Source organism: Pangasianodon hypophthalmus, chromosome 23, assembly GCF_027358585.1.
Source record: "Pangasianodon hypophthalmus isolate fPanHyp1 chromosome 23, fPanHyp1.pri, whole genome shotgun sequence".
Lineage (NCBI taxonomy): Eukaryota > Metazoa > Chordata > Actinopteri > Siluriformes > Pangasiidae > Pangasianodon > Pangasianodon hypophthalmus.
In genome coordinates this window covers 9,609,026-9,627,269 of record NC_069732.1, presented here as the reverse complement: position 1 = coordinate 9,627,269, position 18,244 = coordinate 9,609,026, and the positions used below count along the sequence as shown (strand labels likewise).

The following is an 18,244-nucleotide window of genomic DNA, read 5'->3' as shown; positions in this document are numbered from 1 at the left end:
GAGAGCTCCTGTGCCACCATTTGCATGTTTACTGTTTGGGGAAAAGCTAGAAACAGGGAAATTCACTTACATAGTCTTCTTGTATGCAAAGGTAAAATCATGATTATGAGTAAAATTCAAACTAACACATGTCTGGGTGTACAAAATTTTCCAAAAAATATCTTCTGGGATTTTTTTCTTAAAAGATTAGTAATTATTTGTTTATCTGCCACACCTGATGCAGCCCATCAAGGACCACAAGGCTTAAACATTTAAAGAAATCAAAGGGAAAAGCTATCCCATACTAACTCCCTTTATCTATCTGTTTAATTCTTGCTCATTTCCAGACTAATGATTTATTGACCATTAACGCTTAATATTTTGCCATTTTGAGCTTGGCCCATTTTTTTGTCCAGGAGTGTACATCTCTGGAGTAATTTTCTGCCAAAGGCTCTGTATGAAAGAGTAAATAATCCAGACTAGCATATTCAGCCAAGAGTCTCAGATATCTAGCTACACTAAATGACCAAATGTTCACACGCACATGTGGGCCTTCTCCAAACTGTTGCCACAAATTTAGAAGCACACAATTGTATAGGATGTATTTGTGTGCTGTAGCATTACAGTTTCCCTTCACTGGAACTAAGAGGCCTAAACCTGTCCCAGCATGACAATGCTCCTGTGCAAAAGCGAGCTCCATGTTTTGTTGAGGTTGGAGTGGAAGAACTCAGGTGGCCTGCACAGAGGCCTGAACTCAACCCCACTGAACACCTTTGGGATGAACTGAAACAGCGACTGCGCCCCAGGCCTCCTCACCCAACATCAGTCCCTAACCTCACTAATGCTCTTGTGGCTGAATGAGCAAATCTCCACAGCCAGAATGGAGGTTATTATAAAAGGAAAGGGGGACAAAATCTGTAAAGGAATGTTCAAAAAGCACAAAGGGGTGTGATGGTCAGTTGTCCACAGACTTTTGGCCATATAGTGTATGTGTCACCTGTACAATTCATATAATAGTGAATGCTGAGACATTGTGACATATATTTTTTGTCTCATTATGATAAGGTGAAAGAAATGCAGAAATAAATAATACTGAAGTAAAGAATTAAAAAATAATATCAGAAATAAAACAAAACAGAATAAAGAGAGAAATGATTAAATATTATATAATACTACATACAATAAAGAATCAGACTAGAAATAATGAACATAATGCAAATCTGTGATTAAAATCACTTTTTATTAGTTTGCATATGCATTGAGACATTTATTTTTGTGATTTTTTTTTTTTGTTCCTTCAAAAAAAGAAAAGAATGAAATATAACTGCTCTTGCTTATTGCGGCATAACAAAACTCAAAGCATGAAGCTTAAAAATGTATGACATTTGTTGATCAAATAAAATACTCTTAATTATGACTGCTTTTTATGGATGTAGCTTTTGGTTCAAGGAAGGAGGATTCAGAGGAGCAGTGCTTCTTTTGTGAGAAGAGCAGGAATGCTTGAGTAGCCTCTTTTGCACTTAGTAAATGTAGTATTGCAGTCATAGCCATATTCACAGCAGTGCTTTCCATCCTTACAGCATTGACCCTTTAAAAGAACAAACAATAGAAGAGAAGAGATAATGTGTTATAATTTTAGGAATGCAGATAGATAGCTAGATAGATAGCTAGATAGATAGATAGATAGATAGATAGATAGATACCAGAGGATATGGACAGCATGCCCACTGGCCAGTTAGTGTCTTGCAGCAGCTGTTTCCAGCTGGGCAATAGAATCGGTTACTGCAATGGATAATGCCGGCCTGATTCTGGGGATTCAACGCAGACTTCAGTGGAGATGAGTGGTCGAAGTCTTCCACACAGGCTTTGCTCTCCTCATCACAGTGAAACCCGACGGGACAGCAGCCTGTCTCGCCCTGACAGCACTGATCCTACAGAGATTAACCGTGTTTAGTCATTCATAAAGGCTCTGCCTATGGATATGAAGGCAGCACTGACCATACATAACAGTACAGGATGGGCTTCTAAACTTGTTACATTTAGGATTTGCTTGTAAGTTAAATAATGCAATATTTTTTTTAAAAATTGTTTTCTTTAAACTGGTTGCCTGTAGCTCCATTAAGCATTAAGCAGTAGGGAATGTGGAATGTAAGCATACAGCTAAAAACAGAATTTGATGAAGATGACTTTAAAATGAAGAAAAAGTGGGAAAATGTGGATAACTACGAATACATCTGACTAGTTTTATCACTGATTGTAAAAACAGGGAATATAGTGGAGTGCAAAGTCTTGCCAACATCAACACTGCTTATGTACACTTATAGTAGCATTGTGGGTTGTTATATAATTAAATGAAGCCGTGAAACAGTTATCATTTTATTAGTCTGACAGATCCAATATTTCACCTACAAAGTTAAGTTTGTATTTGAACAAGTACTGGAAATTACAAGGCAATAAAATGTAAAATGTGTCATAAGATTGGATTTCAAAAGACCAGGCAATCACATCCAACTGTCACTTGGTAGTCGCTGAAGTTGATGCAATAACCAACAGCTAATATGGCTGTGGATTTTTACTGTTACTAACAGTTGAGCGAAAAAAGATTGCAGCCCTTGGTGTCTCGGTAAGGAAAGAGAAATACATTTACATTTGCAATTTATCTGCAGGAAATATATAATTTCAAGATATTACTGGTGAGTAAATGAATAATACGCTGAAGGTCTATGCATTAAGCAATTGGAAAAAGGATACATGAGCATCCAACTAAAAACACAATTTGCTGAAATGTAGATGGTTTTAAAATAAAAAAAAACAGAGTTGGACAATATGGATAACTGAAAATATCATGTAGTCTGAGTGTCACTATTTTTAACAATGCTGTGAAAACCATTGGGAAATAGTGGAGAGCAAAGTCTTGCCAATGTTGGCATTGTTTAAGATGCAATTACAGTTGTATTTTGGCTCATTTGTTATTCCGAAATCAAGCTTTGGAGAAGTTACCATTTAATTAGCCTTACAGATCCAATATTTCAGTTACAACATAAACCCTAAAACGGTTTGTATTAAAAGGAGTAGTAGAAATTGCAAAACACTTTGTTTTTCTGCTCAAGGACACAACCATGGCAGCTTGGTGGAATGAGGATTTGAACTCTTGGCCGTCTCACCTGTAGCTCAAAGCTTTAACCACAGCACAACCACTATCCTCCATTAGTTTACACTGTTTCAACCACCTCTACCATCAAATTAACAAGCACTAAATAAGAACTTTCTGCACTTTACTAAACTGAAGTTTTTACTAGCATATAACCTTACATCAAAGAGGGTTTATGTGCATGCAGAAATTTGTCTTTTTCATGAGATTTTTTTGTTAAAGAAAATGTCTGTAGTTTATTATTTTCCTATAACAGTATGCCCCTTTGTGTTTTATTCCTTACATGAAACACAAAGCTTACCCTATCCTAGGTCACAGATATGATTCATGAGTCATCTTACTTCCCTTATACACCCACTCTTTTCATAGCTTACCATTTTGCTACTGTTTAACATTTATTACATAACAGAGTCATACGACATTTTATTTATGCACTACTTTACTGAAGAAAGGGAGAAGGTTATTGTTGTGTCTTGTACCTGAATGGTGTTGCTCTGCATGGCAGCAATCTGTGGAGATGCAGGAAGACTCAGTGTTCCCCTAAAACAGCGGGTGGATGTGCTGTCACAGCGAAAACCTAAGGGACAGCAATGGAGGCCATCACGGCAGCACTGACCCTAAAGGATCAGACAAAATGTTAAGATCATACTCATAAACCCACCACATTCATGATTTGCTGAAATAATACTAACCACTCTGAATACGCAGCAGGACCACTGCCCAAAAGGAGACCTGCAGCACGTTGTACCATCAGGGCAGGTATAGATGCTGTTACAGCGAACCACAGAGGCAGAAGGATTGTCAGATTTCACCAGAGGAGCAGGAGCTCTTTCCTCTTCCTCCTCTGCAGGTACCTGAGGGGGAAGAGACTCACTTTTACCCTGAATTACTATAAAGTGATATCATTTTTTGTTTTAACCTGTTAAACTCCCAATATTCATTGGCTGGTTGAGACTCACATTCCTCACTCTCGTAACTACATACCTTTCCATTAGTTTCATTGTAGCTGCTGGTGAGTAAATGAATAATATGCTGAAGGTCTATGCATTAAGCAACTGGAAAATTTGCTTAATGTATAGACCTTTAAAAATAGAAATATATTCATATTTTGTAATTTATCTGCAAGAAAATATATAATTTCAAGATATTAAAAGTGAAATCCTAGTGTATCTTGCATCAAGAAAACAATCTAAGACATATAAAATATGGAAATAATAATCTTTGGGCTGGTAATGGACAGAAGTGAATCACATCACACTCATTATTGATTATTTTCCTTTAACACCATGTTGTGCAATTTTTTTTTATTTCTTACATGAATCAAACCCTATAATAGGTCACAGGTTTGCTTCATCTTCTTGCCGTTATGTATACATTTTTTTTGATAGTTTGCCCTTTGCTAATCTTTAATATTAATTACATAATAAAGTCATATAAGAAAGAGAGAAGGTTATTGTTGTGTCTTGTACCTGAATGGTGTTGCTCTGCATGGCAGCAATCTGTGGAGTTGCAGGAACACTCAGTGTTCCCCTAAAACAGCGGGTGGATGTGAAGTCACAGCGATAACCAAAGGGACAGCAATGGAGGCCATCACGGCAGCACTGACCCTAAAGGATCAGACAAAATGTTAAGATCATACTCATAAACCCACCACATTCATGATTTGCTGAAATAATACTAACCAGACTGTACGGGCAGCAGGACCACTGCCCAAAAGGAGACCTGCAGCACGTTGTACCATCAGGGCAAATATAGATGTTGTCACAGTGAACCACAGAGGCAGAAGAATTGTCAGATTTCACCAGAGGAGCAGGAGCTCTTTCCTCTTCCTCCTCTGCAGGTACCTGAGGGGGAAGAGACTCACTTTTACCCTGAATTACTATAAAGTGATATAATTTTTTGTTTTAACCTGTTAAACTCCCAATATTCATTGGCTTGTTGAGACTCACATTCCTCACTCTCGTAACTACATACCTTTCCATTAGTTTCATTGTAGTTACTGGTGAGTAAATGAATAATACGCTGAAGGTCTATGCATTACACAAATTGGAAAATGATACATGAGCATCCAACTAAAAACACAATTTACTGAAATGTAGATGGTTTTAAAATAAAAAAAAGAGCTGTACAATATGGATAACTGAAAATATCATGTAGTCTGAGTGTCACTATTTTTAACAATGTTGTGAAAACCATTGGGAAATGGTGAAGAGCAAAGTCTTGCCAACGTTGGCATTGCTTAAGATGCAATTACAGTTGTATTTTGGCTCGTTTGTTATTCCGAAATCAAGCTTTGGAGAAGTTACCATTTAATTAGCCTTACAGATCCAATATTTCAGTTACAGCATAAAAGCTAAAACGGTTTGTATTAAAAGGAGTAGTAGAAATTGCAAAACACTTTGTTTTTCTGCTCAAGGACACAACCATGGCAGCTTGGTGGAATGAGGATTTGAACTCTTGGCCGTCTCACCTGTAGCTCAAAGCTTTAACCACAGCACAACCACTATCCTCCATTAGTTTACACTGTTTCAACCACCTCTACCATCAAATTAACAAGCACTAAATAAGAACTTTCTGCACTTTACTAAACTGAAGTTTTTACTAGCATATAACCTTACATCAAAGAGGGTTTGTGTGCATGCAGACATTTGTCTTTTTCATGAGATTTTTTTGTTAAAGAAAATGTCTGTAGTTTATTATTTTCCTATAACAGTATGCCCCTTTGTGTTTTATTCCTTACATGAAGCACAAAGCTTACCCTATCCTAGGTCACAGATATGATTCATGAGTCATCTTACTTCCCTTATACACCCACTCTTTTCATAGCTTACCATTTTGCTACTGTTTAACATTTATTACATAACAGAGTCATACGACATTTTATTTACGCACTACTTTACTGAAGAAAGGGAGAAGGTTATTGTTGTGTCTTGTACCTGAATGGTGTTGCTCTGCATGGCAGCAATCTGTGGAGTTGCAGGAACACTCAGTGTTCCCCTAAAACAGCGGGTGGATGTGCTGTCACAGCGAAAACCTAAGGGACAGCAATGGAGGCCATCACGGCAGCACTGACCCTAAAGGATCAGACAAAATGTTAAGATCATACTCATAAACCCACCACATTCATGATTTGCTGAAATAATACTAACCACTCTGAATACGCAGCAGGACCACCGCCCAGAAGGAGACCTGCAGCACGTTGTACCATCAGGGCAGGAATAGATGCTGTTACAGCGAACCACAGAGGCAGAAGGATTGTCAGATTTCACCAGAGGAGCAGGAGCTCTTTTTTCTTCCTCCTCTGCAGGTACCTGAGGGGGAAGAGACTCACTTTTACCCTGAATTACTATAAAGTGATATCATTTTTTGTTTTAACCTGTTAAACTCCCAATATTCATTGGCTGGTTGAGACTCACATTCCTCACTCTCGTAACTACATACCTTTCCATTAGTTTCATTGTAGCTGCTGGTGAGTAAATGAATAATATGCTGAAGGTCTATGCATTAAGCAACTGGAAAATTTGCTTAATGTATAGACCTTTAAAAATAGAAATATATTCATATTTTGTAATTTATCTGCAAGAAAATATATAATTTTAAGATATTAAAAGTGAAATGTTAGTGTATCCTGTATTAAGAAAACAATCTAAGACATATAAAATATGGAAATAATAATCTTTGGGCTGGTAATGGACAGAAGTGAATCACATCACACTCATTATTGATTATTTTCCTTTAACACCATGTTGTGCAATTGTTTTTTATTTCTTACATGAATCAAACCCTATAATAGGTCACAGGTTTGCTTCATCTTCTTGCCGTTATGTATACATTTTTTTTGATAGTTTGCCCTTTGCTAATCTTTAATATTAATTACATAATAAAGTCATATAAGAAAGAGAGAAGGTTATTGTTGTGTCTTGTACCTGAATGGTGTTGCTCTGCATGGCAGCAATCTGTGGAGATGCAGGAAGACTCAGTGTTCCCCTAAAACAGCGGGTGGATGTGAAGTCACAGCGATAACCAAAGGGACAGCAATGGAGGCCATCACGGCAGCACTGACCCTAAAGGATCAGACAAAATGATAAGATCATACTCATAAACCCACCACATTCATGATTTGCTGAAATAATACTAACCAGACTGTACGGGCAGCAGGACCACTGCCCAAAAGGAGACCTGCAGCACGTTGTACCATCAGGGCAAATATAGATGTTGTCACAGTGAACCACAGAGGCAGAAGAATTGTCAGATTTCACTAGAGGAGCAGGAGCTCTTTCCTCTTCCTCCTCTGCAGGTATCTGAGGGGGAACAGACTGACATTTACCCTGAATTACTATAGAGATATCATTTTTTGTTTTAACCTATTAAACTAATTCCTATTAAAATTCATTGGCTTGTTGAGACTCACATTCCTCACTCTTGTAACTACATACCTTTCCATTAGATTCACTGTAGTTACTGGTGAGTAAATGAATAATACGCTGAAGGTCTATGCATTACGCAAATTGGAAAATGATACATGAGCATCCAACTAAAAACACAATTTACTGAAATGTAGATGGTTTTAAAATAAAAAAAAGAGCTGGACAATATGGATAACTGAAAATATCATGTAGTCTGAGTGTCACTATTTTTAACAATGTTGTGAAAACCATTGGGAAATGGTGAAGAGCAAAGTCTTCCCAACGTTGGCATTGCTTAAGATGCAATTACAGTTGTATTTTGGCTCGTTTGTTATTCCGAAATCAAGCTTTGGAGAAGTTACCATTTAATTAGCCTTACAGATCCAATATTTCAGTTACAGCATAAAAGCTAAGACGGTTTGTATTAAAAGGAGTAGTAGAAATTGCAAAACACTTTGTTTTTCTGCTCAAGGACACAACCATGGCAGCTTGGTGGAATGAGGATTTGAACTCTTGGCCGTCTCACCTGTAGCTCAAAGCTTTAACCACAGCACAACCACTATCCTCCATTAGTTTACACTGTTTCAACCACCTCTACCATCAAATTAACAAGCACTAAATAAGAACTTTCTGCACTTTACTAAACTGAAGTTTTTACTAGCATATAACCTTACATCAAAGAGGGTTTGTGTGCATGCAGAAATTTGTCTTTTTCATGAGATTTTTTTGTTAAAGAAAATGTCTGTAGTTTATTATTTTCCTATAACAGTATGCCCCTTTGTGTTTTATTCCTTACATGAAGCACAAAGCTTACCCTATCCTAGGTCACAGATATGATTCATGAGTCATCTTACTTCCCTTATACACCCACTCTTTTCATAGCTTACCATTTTGCTACTGTTTAACATTTATTACATAACAGAGTCATACGACATTTTATTTATGCACGACTTTACTGAAGAAAGGGAGAAGGTTATTGTTGTGTCTTGTACCTGAATGGTGTTGCTCTGCATGGCAGCAATCTGTGGAGTTGCAGGAACACTCAGTGTTCCCCTAAAACAGCGGGTGGATGTGCTGTCACAGCGAAAACCTAAGGGACAGCAATGGAGGCCATCACGGCAGCACTGACCCTGAAGGATCAGACAAAATGTTAAGATCATACTCATAAACCCACCACATTCATGATTTGCTGAAATAATACTAACCACTCTGAATACGCAGCAGGACCACTGCCCAAAAGGAGACCTGCAGCACGTTGTACCATCAGGGCAGGTATAGATGCTGTTACAGCGAACCACAGAGGCAGAAGGATTGTCAGATTTCACCAGAGGAGCAGGAGCTCTTTCCTCTTCCTCCTCTGCAGGTACCTGAGGGGGAAGAGACTCACTTTTACCCTGAATTACTATAGAGATATCATTTTTTGTTTTAACCTGTTAAACTCCCAATATTCATTGGCTTGTTGAGACTCACATTCCTCACTCTTGTAACTACATACCTTTCCATTAGTTTCACTGTAGTTACTGGTGAATAAATGAATAATACGCTGAAGGTCTATGCATTACACAAATTGGAAAATGATACATGAGCATCCAACTAAAAACACAATTTGCTGAAATGTAGATGGTTTTAAAATAAAAAAACAGAGTTGGACAATATGGATAACTCAAAATATCATGTAGTCCGAGTGTCACTATTTTTAACAATGTTGTGAAAACCATTGGGAAATGGTGAAGAGCAAAGTCTTGCCAACGTTGGCATTGCTTAAGATGCAATTACAGTTACATTTTGGCTTGTTTGTTATTCCGAAATCAAGCTTTGGAGAAGTTACCATTTAATTAGCCTTACAGATCCAATATTTCAGTTACAACATAAACCCTAAAACGGTTAGTATTAAAAGGAGTAGTAGAAATTGCAAAACACTTTGTTTTTCTGCTCAAGGACACATCCATGGCAGCTTGGTGGAATGAGGATTTGAACTCTTGGCCGTCTCACCTGTAGCTCAAAGCTTTAACCACAGCACAACCACTATCCTCCATTAGTTTACACTGTTTCAACCACCTCTACCATCAAATTAACAAGCACTAAATAAGAACTTTCTGCACTTTACTAAACTGAAGTTTTTACTAGCATATAACCTTACATCAAAGAGGGTTTGTGTGCATGCAGACATTTGTCTTTTTCATGAAATTTTTTTGTTAAAGAAAATGTCTGTAGTTTATTATTTTCCTATAACAGTATGCCCCTTTGTGTTTTATTCCTTACATGAAGCACAAAGCTTACCCTATCCTAGGTCACAGATATGATTCATGAGTCATCTTACTTCCCTTATACACCCACTCTTTTCATAGCTTACCATTTTGCTACTGTTTAACATTTATTACATAACAGAGTCATACGACATTTTATTTACGCACGACTTTACTGAAGAAAGGGAGAAGGTTATTGTTGTGTCTTGTACCTGAATGGTGTTGCTCTGCATGGCAGCAATCTGTGGAGTTGCAGGAAGACTCAGTGTTCCCCTAAAACAGCGGGTGGATGTGCTGTCACAGCGAAAACCTAAGGGACAGCAATGGAGGCCATCACGGCAGCACTGACCCTGAAGGATCAGACAAAATGTTAAGATCATACTCATAAACCCACCACATTCATGATTTGCTGAAATAATACTAACCACTCTGAATACGCAGCAGGACCACTGCCCAAAAGGAGACCTGCAGCACGTTGTACCATCAGGGCAGGTATAGATGCTGTTACAGCGAACCACAGAGGCAGAAGGATTGTCAGATTTCACCAGAGGAGCAGGAGCTCTTTTTTCTTCCTCCTCTGCAGGTACCTGAGGGGGAAGAGGCTCACTTTTACCCTGAATTACTGTAGAGATATAATTTTTTGTTTTAACCTGTTAAACTCCCAATATTCATTGGCTGGTTGAGACTCACATTCCTCACTCTTGTAACTACATACCTTTCCATTAGTTTCATTGTAGTTACTGGTGAATAAATGAATAATACGCTGAAGGTCTATGCATTACACAAATTGGAAAATGATACATGAGCATCCAACTAAAAACACAATTTGCTGAAATGTAGATGGTTTTAAAATAAAAAAACAGAGTTGGACAATATGGATAACTGAAAATATCATGTAGTCCGAGTGTCACTATTTTTAACAATGTTGTGAAAACCATTGGGAAATGGTGAAGAGCAAAGTCTTCCCAACATTGGCATTGCTTAAGATGCAATTACAGTTACATTTTGGCTTGTTTGTTATTCCGAAATCAAGCTTTGGAGAAGTTACCATTTAATTAGCCTTACAGATCCAATATTTCAGTTACAACATAAACCCTAAAACGGTTTGTATTAAAAGGAGTAGTAGAAATTGCAAAACACTTTGTTTTTCTGCTCAAGGACACATCCATGGCAGCTTGGTGGAATGAGGATTTGAACTCTTGGCCGTCTCACCTGTAGCTCAAAGCTTTAACCACAGCACAACCACTATCCTCCATTAGTTTACACTGTTTCAACCACCTCTACCATCAAATTAACAAGCACTAAATAAGAACTTTCTGCACTTTACTAAACTGAAGTTTTTACTAGCATATAACCTTACATCAAAGAGGGTTTGTGTGCATGCAGAAATTTGTCTTTTTCATGAGATTTTTTTGTTAAAGAAAATGTCTGTAGTTTATTATTTTCCTATAACAGTATGCCCCTTTGTGTTTTATTCCTTACATGAAGCACAAAGCTTACCCTATCCTAGGTCACAGATATGATTCATGAGTCATCTGACTTCCCTTATACACCCACTCTTTTCATAGCTTACCATTTTGCTACTGTTTAACATTTATTACATAACAGAGTCATACGACATTTTATTTATGCACGACTTTACTGAAGAAAGGGAGAAGGTTATTGTTGTGTCTTGTACCTGAATGGTGTTGCTCTGCATGGCAGCAATCTGTGGAGATGCAGGAAGACTCAGTGTTCCCCTAAAACAGCGGGTGGATGTGCTGTCACAGCGAAAACCTAAGGGACAGCAATGGAGGCCATCACGGCAGCACTGACCCTAAAGGATCAGACAAAATGTTAAGATCATACTCATAAACCCACCACATTCATGATTTGCTGAAATAATACTAACCACTCTGAATACGCAGCAGGACCACTGCCCAAAAGGAGACCTGCAGCACGTTGTACCATCAGGGCAGGTATAGATGCTGTTACAGCGAACCACAGAGGCAGAAGGATTGTCAGATTTCACCAGAGGAGCAGGAGCTCTTTCCTCTTCCTCCTCTGCAGGTACCTGAGGGGGAAGAGACTCACTTTTACCCTGAATTACTATAAAGTGATATCATTTTTTGTTTTAACCTGTTAAACTCCCAATATTCATTGGCTGGTTGAGACTCACATTCCTCACTCTCGTAACTACATACCTTTCCATTAGTTTCATTGTAGCTGCTGGTGAGTAAATGAATAATACGCTGAAGGTCTATGCATTAAGCAACTGGAAAATTTGCTTAATGTATAGACCTTTCAAAATAGAAATATATTCATATTTTGTAATTTATCTGCAAGAAAATATATAATTTCAAGATATTGAAAGTGAAATCCTAGTGTATCTTGCATCAAGAAAACAATCTAAGACATATAAAATATGGAAATAATAATCTTTGGGCTGGTAATGGACAGAAGTGAATCACATCACACTCATTATTGATTATTTTCCTTTAACACCATGTTGTGCAATTTTTTTTTTATTTCTTACATGAATCAAACCCTATAATAGGTCACAGGTTTGCTTCATCTTCTTGCCGTTATGTATACATTTTTTTTGATAGTTTGCCCTTTGCTAATCTTTAATATTAATTACATAATAAAGTCATATAAGAAAGAGAGAAGGTTATTGTTTTGTCTTGTACCTGAATGGTGTTGCTCTGCATGGCAGCAATCTGTGGAGTTGCAGGAACACTCAGTGTTCCCCTAAAACAGCGGGTGGATGTGCTGTCACAGCGAAAACCTAAGGGACAGCAATGGAGGCCATCACGGCAGCACTGACCCTAAAGGATCAGACAAAATGTTAAGATCATACTCATAAACCCACCACATTCATGATTTGCTGAAATAATACTAACCACTCTGAATACGCAGCAGGACCACTGCCCAAAAGGAGACCTGCAGCACGTTGTACCATCAGGGCAGGAATAGATGCTGTTACAGCGAACCACAGAGGCAGAAGGATTGTCAGATTTCACCAGAGGAGCAGGAGCTCTTTTTTCTTCCTCCTCTGCAGGTACCTGAGGGGGAAGAGGCTCACTTTTACCCTGAATTACTGTAGAGATATAATTTTTTGTTTTAACCTGTTAAACTCCCAATATTCATTGGCTGGTTGAGACTCACATTCCTCACTCTCGTAACTACATACCTTTCCATTAGATTCACTGTAGTTACTGGTGAGTAAATGAATAATACGCTGAAGGTCTATGCATTACACAAATTGGAAAATGATACATGAGCATCCAACTAAAAACACAATTTGCTGAAATGTAGATGGTTTTAAAATAAAAAAACAGAGTTGGACAATATGGATAACTGAAAATATCATGTAGTCTGAGTGTCACTATTTTTAACAATGTTGTGAAAACCATTGGGAAATAGTGGAGACCAAAGTCTTCCCAACGTTGGCATTGCTTAAGATGCAATTACAGTTGTATTTTGGCTCGTTTGTTATTCCGAAATCAAGCTTTGGAGAAGTTACCATTTAATTAGCCTTACAGATCCAATATTTCAGTTACAGCATAAAAGCTAAAACGGTTTGTATTAAAAGGAGTAGTAGAAATTGCAAAACACTTTGTTTTTCTGCTCAAGGACACAACCATGGCAGCTTGGTGGAATGAGGATTTGAACTCTTGGCCGTCTCACCTGTAGCTCAAAGCTTTAACCACAGCACAACCACTATCCTCCATTAGTTTACACTGTTTCAACCACCTCTACCATCAAATTAACAAGCACTAAATAAGAACTTTCTGCACTTTACTAAACTGAAGTTTTTACTAGCATATAACCTTACATCAAAGAGGGTTTGTGTGCATGCAGACATTTGTCTTTTTCATGAGATTTTTTTGTTAAAGAAAATGTCTGTAGTTTATTATTTTCCTATAACAGTATGCCCCTTTGTGTTTTATTCCTTACATGAAGCACAAAGCTTACCCTATCCTAGGTCACAGATATGATTCATGAGTCATCTTACTTCCCTTATACACCCACTCTTTTCATAGCTTACCATTTTGCTACTGTTTAACATTTATTACATAACAGAGTCATACGACATTTTATTTACGCACTACTTTACTGAAGAAAGGGAGAAGGTTATTGTTGTGTCTTGTACCTGAATGGTGTTGCTCTGCATGGCAGCAATCTGTGGAGTTGCAGGAACACTCAGTGTTCCCCTAAAACAGCGGGTGGATGTGCTGTCACAGCGAAAACCTAAGGGACAGCAATGGAGGCCATCACGGCAGCACTGACCCTAAAGGATCAGACAAAATGTTAAGATCATACTCATAAACCCACCACATTCATGATTTGCTGAAATAATACTAACCACTCTGAATACGCAGCAGGACCACTGCCCAAAAGGAGACCTGCAGCACGTTGTACCATCAGGGCAGGTATAGATGCTGTTACAGCGAACCACAGAGGCAGAAGGATTGTCAGATTTCACCAGAGGAGCAGGAGCTCTTTTTTCTTCCTCCTCTGCAGGTACCTGAGGGGGAAGAGACTCACTTTTACCCTGAATTACTATAAAGTGATATCATTTTTTGTTTTAACCTGTTAAACTCCCAATATTCATTGGCTTGTTGAGACTCACATTCCTCACTCTCGTAACTACATACCTTTCCATTAGTTTCATTGTAGCTGCTGGTGAGTAAATGAATAATATGCTGAAGGTCTATGCATTAAGCAACTGGAAAATTTGCTTAATGTATAGACCTTTAAAAATAGAAATATATTCATATTTTGTAATTTATCTGCAAGAAAATATATAATTTCAAGATATTGAAAGTGAAATCCTAGTGTATCTTGCATCAAGAAAACAATCTAAGACATATTAAATATGGAAATAATAATCTTTGGGCTGGTAATGGACAGAAGTGAATCACATCACACTCATTATTGATTATTTTCCTTTAACACCATGTTGTGCAATTTTTTTTTATTTCTTACATGAATCAAACCCTATAATAGGTCACAGGTTTGCTTCATCTTCTTGCCATTATGTATACATTTTTTTTGATAGTTTGCCCTTTGCTAATCTTTAATATTAATTACATAATAAAGTCATATAAGAAAGAGAGAAGGTTATTGTTGTGTCTTGTACCTGAATGGTGTTGCTCTGCATGGCAGCAATCTGTGGAGTTGCAGGAACACTCAGTGTTCCCCTAAAACAGCGGGTGGATGTGCTGTCACAGCGAAAACCTAAGGGACAGCAATGGAGGCCATCACGGCAGCACTGACCCTAAAGGATCAGACAAAATGTTAAGATCATACTCATAAACCCACCACATTCATGATTTGCTGAAATAATACTAACCACTCTGAATACGCAGCAGGACCACTGCCCAAAAGGAGACCTGCAGCACGTTGTACCATCAGGGCAGGAATAGATGCTGTTACAGCGAACCACAGAGGCAGAAGGATTGTCAGATTTCACCAGAGGAGCAGGAGCTCTTTTTTCTTCCTCCTCTGCAGGTACCTGAGGGGGAAGAGACTCACTTTTACCCTGAATTACTATAAAGTGATATCATTTTTTGTTTTAACCTGTTAAACTCCCAATATTCATTGGCTGGTTGAGACTCACATTCCTCACTCTCGTAACTACATACCTTTCCATTAGTTTCATTGTAGCTGCTGGTGAGTAAATGAATAATATGCTGAAGGTCTATGCATTAAGCAACTGGAAAATTTGCTTAATGTATAGACCTTTAAAAATAGAAATATATTCATATTTTGTAATTTATCTGCAAGAAAATATATAATTTCAAGATATTGAAAGTGAAATGTTAGTGTATCTTGCATCAAGAAAACAATCTAAGACATATAACATATGGAAATAATAATCTTTGGGCTGGTAATGGACAGAAGTGAATCACATCACACTCATTATTGATTATTTTCCTTTAACACCATGTTGTGCAATTGTTTTTTATTTCTTACATGAATCAGACCCTATAATAGGTCACAGGTTTGCTTCATCTTCTTGCCGTTATGTATACATTTTTTTTGATAGTTTGCCCTTTGCTAATCTTTAATATTAATTACATAATAAAGTCATATAAGAAAGGGAGAAGGTTATTGTTGTGTCTTGTACCTGAATGGTGTTGCTCTGCATGGCAGCAGTCTGAGGAGATGCAGGAAGACTCAGTGTTCCCCTAAAACAGACGGTGGATGTGCTGTCACAGCGATAACCAAAGGGACAGCAATGGAGGCCATCACGGCAGCACTGACCCTAAAGGATCAGATAAAATGATAAGATCATACTCATAAACCCACCACATTCATGATTTGCTGAAATAATACTAACCAGACTGTACGGGCAGCAGGACCACTGCCCAAAAGGAGACCTGCAGCACGTTGTACCATCAGAGCAAATATAGATGTTGTCACAGTGAACCACAGAGGCAGAAGAATTGTCAGATTTCACTAGAGGAGCAGGAGCTCTTTCCTCTTCCTCCTCTGCAGGTATCTGAGGGGGAACAGACTGACATTTACCCTGAATTACTATAGAGATACTATTTTTTGTTTTAACCTATTAAACTAATTCCTATTAAAATTCATTGGCTTGTTGAGACTCACATTCCTCACTCTGGTAACTACATACCTTTTCATTAGATTAACTGTAGTTACTGGTGAGTAAATGAATAATACGCTGAAGGTCTATGCATTACGCAAATTGGAAAATGATACATGAGCATCCAACTAAAAACACAATTTGCTGAAATGTAGATGGTTTTAAAATAAAAAAAAGAGCTGTACAATATGGATAACTGAAAATATCATGTAGTCCGAGTGTCACTATTTTTAACAATGTTGTGAAAACCATTGGGAAATGGTGAAGAGCAAAGTCTTGTCAACGTTGGCATTGCTTAAGATGCAATTACAGTTGTTATTAAATTATTATTAACATTAAATTAACATTGCAATTAATCATTTACCACAAACTTCAAAAGTAAAGAAATGAATAGCTCTGATTTCTGCTTACAGATGGATATTGGCAGCATGCATATCCTGTCTCAGTTTGGCAGCAGGTAGTTTTATCTTGACATTTTGTCCCACCTGGACAGACAACACTGCCAGAAACCAGTCCTACCATAAGCAACACTAACACAGCAATCATCTAGACAAGGAGGAGAAAACACAGCACATAGTTAGCTAGTGTCAGAGGCATATACAGTACAGTTCAAAAAGAACTAGCAGTCAAATCAAATAAAGCATGACCATTTTAAAATTAAGCTACCTTCTCCAATCAATACATCGAAAACAGGAGTATTATTACCATTCTAATAACTTCAACATAAAGGCAATTTTCAATGAAAAAGTATAAAAATTCAACACTCCATCTTCAAAACTTGCCTTGCTTGTTCAGCAGATTGTTTGCTAGCAATATGCGTCCTGATGTTCAGTCCCAGCTTCTCAAATGAATGTATCAACCCACAACCACAATCATCAAGCAGATGTGAACCTTCCACTTGCAAAGAAGAGGAACTAACTCTTTCATATCCCTCTTGCCAGCATTATATGGAGGGACACTGACTGTACAGCAGTTATGAAATAGGAAGTACAGAACAATGCATTTCACTAAACTTACAGCTTGCACTAAACGATTTCAACAGTCGTTCTTCTGTTCTTCATGTTAATATGGAAATACTTGAGTAATTGTACCTGTGTGTGTGACATGGATAAGCCTGCAGTGGTGCACTTGAGGACAACACCCCTGGCACTACCTCAGTAAAAGGTTTCAATATGCTGAAGTAAACAAAAAGTAAATTTGAAGATCAAATTTGTTCTTCCTTGCAACAATTTGGTTTTTTTTTTAAGTTCACATTAAAACATGGCATTACTAAATTTTATCAGTTAAAATCATTTCCTTTTTAATACTTTAATACTAATACTGCATTTACAAGTAGCAATCTTTTCCTTGCACTTGAGTACATTTATTGTTAAATACTTCCATTGTTAATTATGAAAGATTTTGACATATTATCTACACTTTTACTTAAGTATTTTACTTCTCGTTACTTTTTCCAACCCTGATAATGATAATGTTAGTAACATCATAAAAGGATAGGTCAGTTTTTAGGTGATCAATCACAGCACCTATTCTAACATGGTGCCAATGTTACTGTTACTGTGATTCATAAACTCCGTACACTCTAACAACCTCATGACTCATTTCCCTTTTTTATTCTGGTCAATCACATTAACCTCCCCTAGTGGCTATTTAATGTATATTTAACACTGTGAAGCAAATGAGTGAAAAAAAAAGTTCTTGGTAACTTCCTTGTCTGATTTTGATACAGATGGAGATATGATACGAATTATTTAAAATAATGATCAACTAAAGCATGTATGTACATTGAAATGATCATGAATTGTTTTGGTTGAATTTAACCTAACTGATTGTAGCTAATTGTACTTCATAATGAACAGATCAAACT

General features: G+C 37.4%; 1 protein-coding gene across 5 annotated transcripts; it reads right to left on the bottom strand.

Moving 5' to 3' along the window:
• Positions 1-1,200: 1,200 nt before the first annotated feature.
• Positions 1,201-17,331, bottom strand: LOC113536235 (uncharacterized). Of its 5 annotated transcripts, none has more exons than XM_053228562.1 (26): positions 17,160-17,331; positions 16,789-16,923; positions 16,111-16,287; positions 15,898-16,035; positions 15,121-15,282; positions 14,908-15,045; positions 14,131-14,292; positions 13,918-14,055; positions 12,665-12,826; positions 12,452-12,589; positions 11,674-11,835; positions 11,461-11,598; positions 10,208-10,369; positions 9,995-10,132; positions 8,742-8,903; positions 8,529-8,666; positions 7,270-7,446; positions 7,057-7,194; positions 6,280-6,441; positions 6,067-6,204; positions 4,813-4,974; positions 4,600-4,737; positions 3,823-3,984; positions 3,610-3,747; positions 1,683-1,910; positions 1,201-1,567 (listed from the first exon to the last, which is right to left on the bottom strand). In XM_053228562.1, the coding sequence occupies exons 2-26, from the start codon at positions 16,921-16,923 to the stop codon at positions 1,439-1,441; spliced, it is 3,822 nt and encodes a 1,273-aa protein (XP_053084537.1). In that variant the 5' UTR covers positions 17,160-17,331; the 3' UTR covers positions 1,201-1,438. The 5 variants fall into 5 exon arrangements, with proteins under 5 accessions (XP_053084537.1, XP_053084538.1, XP_053084539.1 ...); XM_053228563.1 differs by having other exon boundaries at positions 7,270-7,431; XM_053228564.1 differs by having other exon boundaries at positions 16,111-16,272.
• Between the last annotated feature and the right edge of the window lie 913 nt (positions 17,332-18,244).